We start from the raw sequence: 13,577 nt of genomic DNA on the forward strand, positions 1-13,577 counted from the left end.
CTATAACCAAAAAATTTGTTGTTCGTTAACAAATATACAATAATTTTCTTAAAAAGGGTGTAGTTTATGCAGAAGACGTTTGGCGAGAGATGACAAAATGAGAAATATATTTAATGAACCATTATATTAAAATGTACGAAAAATTGCAGCTTATATAGTTACATTACTGCACAGTCTGCGGCAACGCTGCCCATGACCCTATTGTATGCAAGGCGGGTATGTCAACCATTTCACCACGATGGTCCAATATTTTGTGTTAGGTAAAGCTGTTACACGTTATAATGAATAAAACGTTGTACCAATTCAAGTCTCTATGAAAATAATGAACTATTAAGATATCTAGTTATTTTATGAATATATTTATTTCTTTTGTATGAAAATTATTCCAAAAGTGTTTATCAAATAATAAGTTTATGATATTTTCGTTTATTAATATTATATAATTACTTTTATGTATTATGTATAGTGATTTTATTATTATCTAGTACCCGCAGGTGATCAAATAATCACCAAGTTTCTCTACAACGGATGCGGCCTGTTGTGGCTGAACTGGGTCCTCATAGATAGAAACGATAACGGCTATGGAAGAAACAAAAAATTATAAATAAATATTAGAATGTTAAATATAAAGGAACAAAATTTTTGAATTATTTTTAATCTCTTAAATAACATTATCGATTTATTGCGTATTCTAGAAAATACTTTTACAATTTTGTAAATAAAATAAGATATACAAATATTGTGTATTCTAGAAAAAGCTTCTAGCACTTTTAACATATGTAGGTAAAGAATTGTAATATAGGTTATTAAAGCAGCCTGTTACTCCAGTACGATTTTATGGTAAGGTCAATGATACAACCTACTTTATTCTGGTGAGAACTTCCACCATTATAAAATCAAAATATAGCATCTAACCATTCATGTTTGCCAAATTCCAAGATTCATTTTATACAACTCTTGCAGAGAATTTTCATCATATACCCAAGCTTTGAAGTTTATCAACTGAAAATATTGTTCATTTACATATCATTCCTAGATATTTACACGAATTTTATCGTCGGTTACCATCTCCTCACTAGAAACCTTCTTTTAACAAAGGTGTAATGCGGTCAATTTAGTAGTACAGTAATCCCCCGATTTACGTCCTCTCGGTTTACGTTGTTATTGTTAATATTGTTCATTAACATATCATTCCTAGACATTTACACGAATTTTAATATCGGTTACCATCTCCTCACTAGAAATATTCTTTTAACAAAGGTGTAATGCGGTCAATTTAGTAAATACAGTAATCCCCCGATTTACGTCCTCTCGGGTTACGTTGTTTCGATTTACGTCGTCAAATGTTTTGTTCCATCAAACTTCGATTCACGTCGTCGATTTTTTTTGCCCACTTTATCACAAACGCCTTCCATAAGTAAAATAAGTATCAACGATGATGATATCGAAACATTTTTTTTAATTCTTTCCGAAATTACTGAATTACCTTTATTTTTGAAGTTTTTTTTTATTATGGACAGTATCAACGATGATGATATCGAAACATTTTTTTTAATTCTTTCCGAAATTACTGAATTACCTTTATTTTTGAAGTTTTTTTTTATTATGGACACGCATATTCATATATAAATGGACTTAGGAGTAAGTATGAACAATTTTTAATTCGGTTTACGTGGTTTCGATTAACGTCGTCAAATTTCGGAACCAATCACGACGTGAATTGAGAGATTACTGTATGTAATGGATTCGAGTTTGTTTCCAAAATGTTTGTTTTATGAAAAATGTCAGATCGCTATTGGGGCATAAATTTACTTTAATTTTTAAACCAGTACTAACTCTTTACCCCATACATCTCATACTTCACCTTTACAATTCCTCGCTATCAACCACGTATACACATGTAATGTTTACCAAAATCTTTAGTTGCAAAAATCACCGAATGTGAAAATAGTGAATTAATGTTAACGTTTTGTCAATATTGATAATGTTACCATAATTGGAATAGATATAAATATTTAATAGTGTCGATCATAATTTGCGGACTAGATTTCAAACTGGCAAACATATGTGCCTTAATAGAACCCTCATACACTTTTCAAATGATGCTAAAAATGTACATAATTTACTGACCTTGCGTGGTTTTCATGCAATGTACACCACTACGTCCAAATTTAGCGCGAACAACGCGATCTGTACCGGACAAGTAGATATATCTTTGGCCGGCCAATGTTACTCCGTTACTGGTAAGTAGATCTTGATTATCGAATCCAGAGATCAATTTAGACAGTTCGTCCTTTGTAACCTAAAAAGATAAAAAAGAAGAAATATTATGTTGACATTTTTATATGTTTTTTTTTCTATCTTCTTTTTAATTGTTTAAACCACTACCTAAAAATGGAGATGCTAATTGAAAATTCGAAGATTGACAATAAATTCCATTGCTCAAACAAACAAAAAAACAGGGGAAATATTGGGATTTTACGTTCGGACCTCCTTCTATTATTGGGTTAAATTTACTATAGGACACCACTTTTAAAAGAATCTTTTTATGACTATTATATGAAGTTCAATATATGAAGACCAAACAATAAATATACCATTATACAGTAATAATTACTTTTTAAATTGATTGATTTAGCATCCACTGCGATACCACAGATGATGGACTTATCTCTTTTTTAATAAATCTATGTTGAGCTCAATGACAAAGTCATTTTTATAGCCGAGTCCAAACGATATGTCACATTACACCAAATAACATATAAAAGCTTTGAAATACTCAAAAACGTCTCCAGCATTATCGAAAGGGTATGAGCCATCGCGAAAAAACTTGTTGGTATTAATTTCCTTTAAAATAATTTATGAAAGAAAAGTAACCGTGAAAAAATTGATATTTTAGCGAGATAAGGCCTGTATTAGTTTGCATTATCGCGGTAAAATGGCAATTTTTTTCATGGTTACTTTTCTTTAGCAATTCTTTTTGAAATAAAAAATCAATTGATGCTTTAGATCATTCCCCATCAAATTAAAATTTTCAACAGAGTGCAATATAAAATAATATACTTGCAACATTTGCTAATTAAACATGATTTTCAAATGCTAACTGGGGATTAAGAAAATTTTCGTACGTTTCATTTTTGAATGAACATGTTTTAAAGGATTGATTCAAACAGTAACCGTGGAAGTATGGAAACTAAAATCAAAACTAAATATTTAAAAGAAGAATATTACAACTTTATTTTATTTTCAAACACCATTAAAAATATTACAACTTTTTAACCAAATTTTATAATATCCTGACGTGGGGTTATCCAAAGTACCAAAAAGTTTATTTTTTTAAATCAGTTAATAAATGTTTGTAACGATAAGTTTTTAATATATCAATTTAATTTATACATTATGAAGACAGTTATATTAAAATCAGATCTTAGCAAATTTTGAATGAACATGTTTTAAAGGATTGATTCAAACAGTAACCGTGGAAGTATGGAAACTAATAAATGTTTGTAACGGTAAGTTTTTAATATATGAATTTAATTTATACATTGTTTCTAAGTAGTTGTTCACACTTTTTCTAAATCATTAAAATAGTTTTTCAATTTTAAGAAATAGATGTATCTTGATTTATTTTTATTTTATTCAATTAGAATTTATTATTGATTGTCACTTTTTTATTTTATTTTGGTTAAATATGTATTTATAAATTTAGTTATTTTTGTAACCAACATCTATAGGCCTATAGGATTGGCAATTTTCACAATAAATATAAAAATAAAATAATAAATAAAACCGCGAAAAAAATTAATATGTACTATAATTTTGTGACCTTTACATTATACAATAGGTATCAGGTAGCGGATATAAGAAACTTGGAAAAAAACACACTTTTTGTTTCTTATATGAGTTTTTTCTTTTAGACAATCATTCATTGTTCTTAAGAAAAAGCAAGTAAGTTGTTTTTTATTAACTTTCTTATATGCCTATTTTTCTTATATGAAATGTGTTTATATCCGTTAACACTGTATTATCTTGTTTAATAGGTTTCTAATGATTTTGAAAAAGGTTATATTAAAACTTAGATATAAAATATGTACATATAAACATAGTTTGTGTAGGGATTGTTCCCAGATGTTACCATAAGTTCATACGGACAAATCTACCCACCCATCAACCACAATTCTAGTAACACAATTATGTATGTATAACCAACCAACAGCCCTTAGATGAAACGCAATGTTTTTTGTCAAAAGATTTTCAATGTCACTCGTTGGAACAATGCGTTAACATATCAAACGAGCGGAAAATACTGCAAATAAAACTTCAACTGGTATTTCTTATCACTCAATATGTATCTCTCTCGTGCTCTCCTTGATATCTCTGAACAAGGCAGCCATTTTGACAGCAAGCAGCCGGTTTTTGGCAAACAAATGAAACGTCTGTGCAAAGTAAAATCTCTCACTCAATTGAATTTTACCGAATCTGAAGTTGAAAATGAATACACATACAAAATGTAGCGAAGAGCGCAGAGAGTAATATGGAAATATCGATAAAAAGAAACGAACGAAAACGAACAAAGAATGAATGCAAACAGAAAAAAGATAACAAAAAATATTCGCGATGCCGGTTGAAACGATGGGAATGAACACTGGGTGTGAGCGCGTACTGTGTCTGGGAAGCCACTTTGATTTCTGCTTGAAACATGTGTCGAAACCACTTTGATTATGGGAATCCGCTGGAATATTCTTTTAAAATGAGTGCAACCGTTATCAAGTTATAAAGTTCAAAAGGATACTAACCGTGACTGTTGGTGTCACCATTTTTCAAATAGTTTTTACCGGTTGTTGACGTCAATTAAATATTAACCCCCACCAAAGTGTCCGGTCAAAGAAATGTATCCATGTTCGTTGGTATAGTTTTATAGCTTATCATTTTTTCTCTTGATATAAATAGTAAATTAAATAGTCATTTACCTTTCAAAAGGTGAGATGTAAATATGTAATTTTAATGTATATACCAGAACAGCATATGTATTTTTATTGCTATCAACTCTCTGCTTCAGTGCGATGAGGTTCTGGTCCTAGTCTTTTTTTTAATGTTTTTTTTTTTTTTTAAGAAAATAAAATCAAAGCACCCGTAAATAGGATGTATTTATAACATTTAGTCCCTCGCACAACAGGTATATCTTATTATAGTACATAACGGCTTATCGAAATGTACTAGTTATTGAAACTTTGATAACGAAATATTCGTTTTATACGAGTATTGAGAATCAGACATTTTATTGTCACTATAGCCAATTCTAGAGAAGTGTTCATATTGAATGAAAACATCGTCAAAAGAAATTTCGATATTATTGTGTAGGAAATGCAATAAACCACAAAAAGAATCTCTAAATTAAAATTCAAATAGCGGTCAAAAACAAATTAGAGTCGTATTAGCAAGCAGAAATCAATATGACGGAGAGATTATAGGTTATCTCATGATACACTATTGGCTAGAATCTTGCGGTGGACGAGATCTTTGAATACAAATCGCCGGACCGTACCATAAATAGAAAAAGGAGAAAACAAGAGGACAACAATATATATGTAAATATATGGATGTATAATATTTAGTAACTCGCACAAAATATAATTATAGTCAAACGGCTTATCGAAACGTACAACGAAACTTTGATAACGAAAAAAACTTTTTTGAGATATTGAGAACAAAAAGTAAAAAATATACATATAATAGCTTCTAAAACGGTTAAATTTTTGTAACCAATTTGAAATTTGTAGTCTTTTACATTGCCAAGTCAAAACATGCCACCGCATGTATATTGAATCTTTTTTTTCATGTAATAAACGGAACCCAGAAAACTAAGTCGACCGGACCATCTCCACAAGAATCGTTTAAATCTATAACATTTTCTTGCGATATGTATTGATGTTTCATACACTAAAACATACACATGAATATACATACATATATGTTGAAAAAATTTTCTTGACACAATTATTCTAAAAATATTCATTATACATAAATGTTCATTGTTAACGTCCAAATTCACACAGTGTGCAAGCTATATAAAGAAATATACACAAATATAGAAAAAACAATATTCCACAATGCCGAAATGCAATGAATCACTCTATCATTTACCAAAAACGGAATAATAAAAATGCACATCAAACATATTATATTTTCTTTTTAAAATATTTCAGGATTCATGCATACAAGTATATCTACCATTGACTTTAGTTTTGTGGCTAAGAATAAACAATTTTTAGTGTTTAGGAGAGGGCACAAAACTATTTTTATGTACATTGGTGATCACTCACACATTGATTTGAGCGTATGATGGCATGGATTTTCGTATTAATAACTTTTGACACAGGGAAGTTATTTGGGATTTCCATCGCGTTTAATAGAACATTGCACGACCAAGATTTTACTAATATACCGCTAGATTTGAAGGTTAAAGATTTTCATCTACTATGGACAATTTATTCACTTTGAAATAACCAAAGGTAAAAAAAAACAATATTGTTGGATGAATGATAGTGAAGCGCCTTTGGCTCCAACTAAGTTTTGTCGCCAACGCTGAGTGATGGAAACAAATGAAGTGAATAAGCAGTGGGGGTAAAAAATGCGAAGATATCACATTATGGTGGTGGTTGTGTGGTAAGCGTTATTGCTGTTGAAGGGCGTTTTTGTTTTAAAATACTTTGTAATATAATTGAGGTGGCGCAAACTTTTTCGTATAATATACAAAAGAAAAAAATAACGCATGTAGTGATTAAGGAAATTCACGAATATCTTAGTGTATGTACCAAGAAGTCGCCAGTAGTCACACCCATAAATTAGTAATTTATATTTAATACTTACCTCGAAGCCTTTGGAAGATGCCCAAATATTGCCGTCATGACCAGCGATGCAGGCTTTGGTGACGCATTGCGAGGCCATCAATTGGTTGTCAACATAATCTTGCCAGCTCATGTTTAAATTCTAGATTTTATTATATCTAACTTGAAATCGGTGGAAATATACGCGTCAATACTAAATATGTGGCAATAGATACAACTTGCTCCTCCGTGAAATGCTGTCGAAAATAGAAAAAGCAAAACAAAAAATTACAGAATCTTTTTTAAAAATAGTAATTTTCATCCTTTATTCTTACTTTCTTTTTTACAATGCCAACGCAACCGCGATCTGACAAGTTCAACCAACAAAAAAAGCAAAGCAATAATCGAAATATACCGAAAATTTTCCAGACTGCCGTACACACCAATTCCACTCAAGTAACTAAAACGAATATGATAAATAGCCGACAACAACGAGCATTTCCCTTGCTCACTCTACTCAACATATCAAATCACTCAATTCTCTTTGTCCGTTTTTCTCCTATGCTGCGTTTTTCGTTGCGTGACTCAACACAGCCCCGCCGACATATGAATCAGAGTTGAAAATATGGAATGGTGATTCAGAGGGATAAAGGATAGAAATACATTCACTTTTCCATTTTTTATATTTGTTAAAACTGATATGTATGTTTTCCCAATAGAAAATAAATTGGGAACACAATGTGTGTTTTCGCGCATACCCAAAATATACACACGTACATAAATGTGTGTATATCTATAAAACCGTATACGAATTGCTTTTCTTTCTCGCCTGCCTACGCAGTTGCAGTTTGCATTTTTACCTAACCTTATTTCAAGAATTCTCAACTTACGTTTGTATCAAAATAAGTTTCCTTTATGGCACAACACAGGATTGAGTCTCACGTTCGCACTTTTTCTTATTTTATTAAAGAAACCTAAAATTATCCAACTTTCGCAACTCAACCGACAACTCAACTCTTGTTTCCGAACGCAAATGACAAATGTGAGTGATTTTCAATATCGGCAGAAGCCAACGCCGAGAATTTTTATATGCAAGCAGCGGCTAAAAAAGGCTAGCACGGCGTTAAAAGTCCTAAATAGTGACTTACAACCAGAGCTACCAATAAAATTTCAAGAAAATCGCCACTTTTTTCGATAAAAATCGTCATAATCATCATTTGCATTTTAAAAATCGGCAATATAAATAATATTAAAATGAAACATATTTATTGGATAAACACAAAACAAAAGTATTTATTTCATATACAAAACAGAAAATTAAAGTACACAACTATGCTTTTCAGTAAAAATTTGTATACAAATAACATTACTATCATCATCATTTTCTTGTTAAAGAAAAATATTTCGTAATTTTTGTATACAAAATCTATCTTTCTGAATTATTGTTATTAATTGAGTAACATTTTTATTTAAAAATTAAATATTTTGAAAGTAAAGAAAAAGTCCCGTGTTTTCCAAAACAGGTGATTTTTATGGTGTTTCCGATAGATATGTCTATACGAGGGCGGTTCGGAAACTTCTTAGCCTATCAATGAAAGAGAATAGGTAGTTTTTCAAAAATATTTTTATTTTTCAAAATAATCTCCCGAATACACTCAGTCTAACGCTTTTCTAGCAATTCTATCCCTTAATTAAAATAGTTTTCCTCAAAGTCTTCAAAATAGTGGTTTACAACTGTAATTGCATCTTGATTTGAGGTAAAACGCTTGCCAGCAAGGAATTTTTTTAGATATGGGAACAAGTAAAAGTCACTGGGAGCTAAATCAGGAGAATAAGGTGGTTGGTCAAGCAACTCGTACTTTAATTCGTTGATTTTAGCCATTGTTAAAACCCTCTTGTGCGCTGGTGCGTTGTCTTCATGAAAAATTTATTTTTTTGTGTTGTAATTTGTACATTTAATTGATCCAAAAGGTTGCAATGGTACTCTGAATTTATTGTTTTACCCTTTTGCTGATAGTCAATCAATAAAATACATTTGAAGTCCCAAAAACCCGTTGCCATAACCTTACAAGCCGATTGAATTGTTTTTGCCTTCTTTGGGGCACTTCCTCCAGCTTCAGTCCATTGTTTGGATTGGTCTTATGTCTCTGGAGTATAGTGGTGGATCCATGTCTCATCAACAGTTATGAAACGACGTTTAAAATCCATTTTATTTCGCTTAAAACGATCCAAACAAGCTTGAGAAATGTTCATTCTTATGCGTTTTTGATCGACTGTTAACAAATGCGGCACCCACCTTGCAGAAAGGTTTTTACATCTGTAGTTCTTCATGCAAAATTAAATGGACTCGATTATTTGAGATGCCCATGATATTAGCAATTTCACGCACTTTTATTCGTCGATCATTTAATACCATATCATGTACATTGGCTACAATTTCTGTTGTTGTTGCTGTTTTTGGACGTCCACTACGTGTTTCATCTTTAATGCTTGTACGGCCACGTTTAAATTCAGCAACCCAATTTTTTACTGTTGCATATGAAGGAACACTTTCACCTAAAGGCCGGTACTCTGTTCGGTTTTCGCGTTGAAACTCCATACAAAACCAAAAAATGCGAAAAATTTGCGAAATTTTTTCCATTTGTGATACTTTGTTTATTCGTGTTGAAAAACTGACGTTTATAGCACGGCGCCATTTGCAATGTGAATTAAGAAATAATTTATTTATTAAATAATTTATTTATTTTTCCTTGGGCAATTGATCTGCTATTCCCTTGATCCTTTGTATAGTTTCGGAACAAAAATATGGTCCGTGTTTGATTTATAAACCCGCAAAAATAGTTTTTAATAAATAAATTATTTCTTAATTCACATTGCAAATGGCGCCGTGCTATAAACGTCAGTTTTTCAACACGAAAAAACAAAGTATCACAAATGGAAAAAATTTCGCAAATTTTTCGCATTTTTTGGTTTTGTATGGAGTTCCAACGCGAAAACCGAACAGAGTACCGGCCTTAAGCCAGGCCACCACCTCCACTTCTTGTGCGATACTTTCGTAGCACATTGTATCCATCACAATAGCACAGGCTGCTGGTGTTAATCAGTCTCTTGGATGGCCGCAACGCTGATTGTTTTCTGATTCATAAAGTACACAATCTTACTAATCTTACATCGGATCCCGTTGCAATTAAATTGCAAAAATGATGCACTCTCCAGAACTGGTGCAACAATATTGGGTGTCAGATGCTGCGGCAGAGAATATTGTTGTGCGGGAGATGTCGGGGGGTGACATAGTCTGATGACCCTCTGCTGCTGTCGTTGGCACAGCATCCTGCCACGAAGTCAGTATGACTATACTCCCGCAGCGATGTTAAACCGGAGCAGTTCCGGAAGTGCACCCATTCCAAGCACCGGTTACACCTCTCCAAAACCGAGCGATGGTGAATTTGGTTTCGACAAACTGCATAGTACTATGGTCCGGGATTTCTCTCAATCCCAGGCGAAACAACACGTAATGTGGCAGCCGCTATCTGACGGTTGGGGTACATCGGGCCAATCCGGCGCAAAGAACCCGCCGCAGTGGGATTGTAAGGTAATTTCTAGCCTTGCTAAATCAACCGCTTCGCAGTTCCCCGGTATGTTGCTGTGGACAGGCACCCATATTAGTTTAATATTGTACTGCTCAGACATCTCGTTGAGAGATTTGCGGCAATCGATGGCCGTTTTCGAGTTTTAAGAACACACAGTCCAAGGATTTTATTGCAATTTGACCGCCTGAGTATATATTAATGCCAACATTTGATGGAACATTACTTCTCTGCCAATTTGTAACCTCCTTTATACATCCGTTGTTGCAGCTAACTGTTTTGTATGTCTAAAGGCAATAGATGCGGCATGACATTATGTGAATCTGTTGCTGCCTTATGCGCTTTACAGACTATCGGTTATTCCGGACGACAGTGCTCGTGTCGAACATATCCCATATATCGTGCACATTATAAGTAAAGTCAGAAGGTATAATCGATACTGCTGCATCTTTATGGGATCGATAACACATTTGCCTGTTATTTAGCCATATTCTTTACAAACACCGACATTCCGTCCGGAATAACTGATAGACTGTAATGCGCATTCCTGAATGCGTCTGAGATACACAAGCACGCTGAACTTTATCTAAACTTGTCGTAGACTTTAATACCATACAGCATTATAGGTCTAACCACTGACTTGTACATCCAATGCACAATTTTCGGGTTTAGTCTCCACTGTTTTCCTATTGCCAGAACTGGTGCAACAATATTGGGTGTCAGATGCTGCGGCAGAGAATATTGTTGTGCGGGAGATGTCGGGGGGTGACATAGTCTGATGACCCTCTCTGCTGTCGATGGCACAGTATCCTGCCACGAAGTCAGTATGACTATACTCCCGCAGCGATGTTAAGCCGGAGCAGTTCCGGAAGTGCACCCATTCCAAGTACCGGTTACACCTCTCCAAAACCGAGCGATGGTGAATTTGGTTTCGACAAACTGCATAATATTATGGTCCGGGGTTTCTCTCAATCCCGGGCGAAACAACACGTAATGTGGCAGCCGCTATCCGACGGTTGGGGTACATCGGGCCAATCCGGCGCAAAGAACCCGCCGCCGTGGGATTGTAAGGTAGTTTCTAGCCGTGCTAAATCAACCGCTTCGCAGTTCCCCGGCATGTTCCTGTGGACAGGCACCCATATTAGTTTAATATTGTACTGCTCAGACATCTCGTTGAGAGATTTGCGGCAATCGATGGCCGTTTTCGAGTTAAAGAACACACAGTCCAAGGATTTTATTGCAATTTGACCGCCTGAGTATATATTAATGCCAACATTTGTTGGAACATTACTTCTCTGCCAATTTGTAACCTCCTTTATACATCCGTTGTTGCAGCTAACTGTTTTGTATGTCTAATGCGCTTTACAGACTATCAGTTATTCCGGACGACAGAGCTCGTGTCGAACATATCCCATATATTGTGCACATTATAAGTTAAGTCCGAAGGCATAATCGATACTGTTGGTGTTTATGGGATCGATAACACATTTACCGATTATTTAGTCATCGCCGACAAGTCGTATCGATCCGACACACTGTAAGATTCTTTACAAACACCGACATTCCGTCCGGAATAACTGATAGTCTGTAAAGCGCATAAAGGCAATAGATGCGGCATGACATTATGGGAATCTGTTCCTGCCTTATGCGCTTTACAGACTATCAGTTATTCCGGACGACAGTGCTCGTGTCGAACATATCCCATATATCGTGCACATATAAGTTAAGTCCGAAGGCATAATCGATACAACTGCATGTTTATGGGATCGATAACACATTTGCCGATTATTTAGCCAGATTCTTTACAAACACCGACATTCCGTCCGGAATAACTGATAGTCTGTAAAGCGCATTCCTGAATGCGTCTGAGATACACAAGCACGCTGAACTTTATCTAAACTTGTCGTAGACTTTAATACCATACAGCATTATATGTCTAACCACTGACTTGTACATCCAATGCACAATTTTCGGGTTTAGTCTCCACTGTTTTCCTATTGCCTTTTTTTGCACGTGTGCAGAGCTACCGTTGCTTTTATCGCTTTTTCTTCAATATTAAGCTTAAAGTTCAGCTTCCTGTCCAAAATAACCCCAAGGTATTTTGCACACTCAGCAAAGGAATTTCAATATCCCCTAAGCAGATGGGCTTAACTGGGAACTTTGCAGGCTTGTCTTCTCTTCGTTAGAAGTTCGTCTAATGCGCTTTACAGAGTATCAGTTATTCCGGACGACAGTGCTCGTGTCGAACATGTCCTATATATTGTGCACATTATAAGTTAAGTCCGAAGGCATAATAGATACTGCTGCTTGTTTATGGGATCGATAATGCGCTTTACAGGCTATCAGTTATTCCGGACGGAATGTCGGTGTTTGTAAAGAATCTTACAGTGTGTCGGATCGATACGACTTGTCGGCGATGACTAAATAATCGGTAAATGTGTTATCGATCCCATAAACATGCAGCAGTATCGATTATGCCTTCGGACTTAACTTATAATTTGCACAATGTATGGGATATGTTCGACACAAGTACTGTCGTCCGGAATAACTGATAGTCTGTAAAGCGCATAACACATTTACCGATTATTTAGTCATCGCCGACAAGTCGTATCGATCCGACACACTGTAAGATTCTTTACAAACACCGACATTCCGTCCGGAATAACTGATAGTCTGTAAAGCGCATAACAGCCCAAGTATCCCTTGATCAACATTCAGAGTTGTCCACCCAATATGTCTATTTCGTTTCCTTCTGGGTGCTCCAAAGTGTGGCGCAGGGTATAAATATGAGAATTGCTTAAATCCGAATCGGGATTTTCTCAACTTAGACCACTTGATTACACCGAAAGGCTTGGGATTTATATACTGGAGGCAAATGAACAAATTTTAGATATTTCCTCTTTATTACATATTGGATCTAATACTAAAATATTGCGTACTCAAAATCCAACTATAATTATAACCGCAAAACCCTAGTAAAAAATGAGGGATCTAATTAGATATGAGTTGATCCAAAAAATGGTAAGATGTAATCATATCTCATTACTATGGAATGAGATCTGATCAGATCCTAGATATAATTGTACCTATCCCTATATATATAGTTGGATCTGATGTTAGATCTCGTCAACTTAGATCTACAGTGGCCAATTTTGAGATCTAA

General features: G+C 34.3%; 1 protein-coding gene across 2 annotated transcripts; it reads right to left on the bottom strand.

The window, feature by feature from the left end:
- Positions 1–338: 338 nt before the first annotated feature.
- Positions 339–7,879, bottom strand: LOC142223151 (profilin). 2 transcript variants are annotated; one of them, XM_075292971.1, is made up of 4 exons: positions 7,718–7,879; positions 6,871–7,084; positions 2,131–2,302; positions 339–579 (listed from the first exon to the last, which is right to left on the bottom strand). In XM_075292971.1, exons 2-4 carry the CDS (start codon positions 6,979–6,981, stop codon positions 482–484), a joined length of 381 nt encoding a protein of 126 aa, XP_075149086.1. In that variant the 5' UTR covers positions 6,982–7,084; positions 7,718–7,879; the 3' UTR covers positions 339–481. The 2 variants fall into 2 exon arrangements, with proteins under 2 accessions (XP_075149086.1, XP_075149087.1); XM_075292972.1 differs by lacking the exon at positions 7,718–7,879 and adding an exon at positions 7,163–7,315.
- Between the last annotated feature and the right edge of the window lie 5,698 nt (positions 7,880–13,577).

This window comes from Haematobia irritans, chromosome 2 (genome assembly GCF_050003625.1).
Source record: "Haematobia irritans isolate KBUSLIRL chromosome 2, ASM5000362v1, whole genome shotgun sequence".
Lineage (NCBI taxonomy): Eukaryota > Metazoa > Arthropoda > Insecta > Diptera > Muscidae > Haematobia > Haematobia irritans.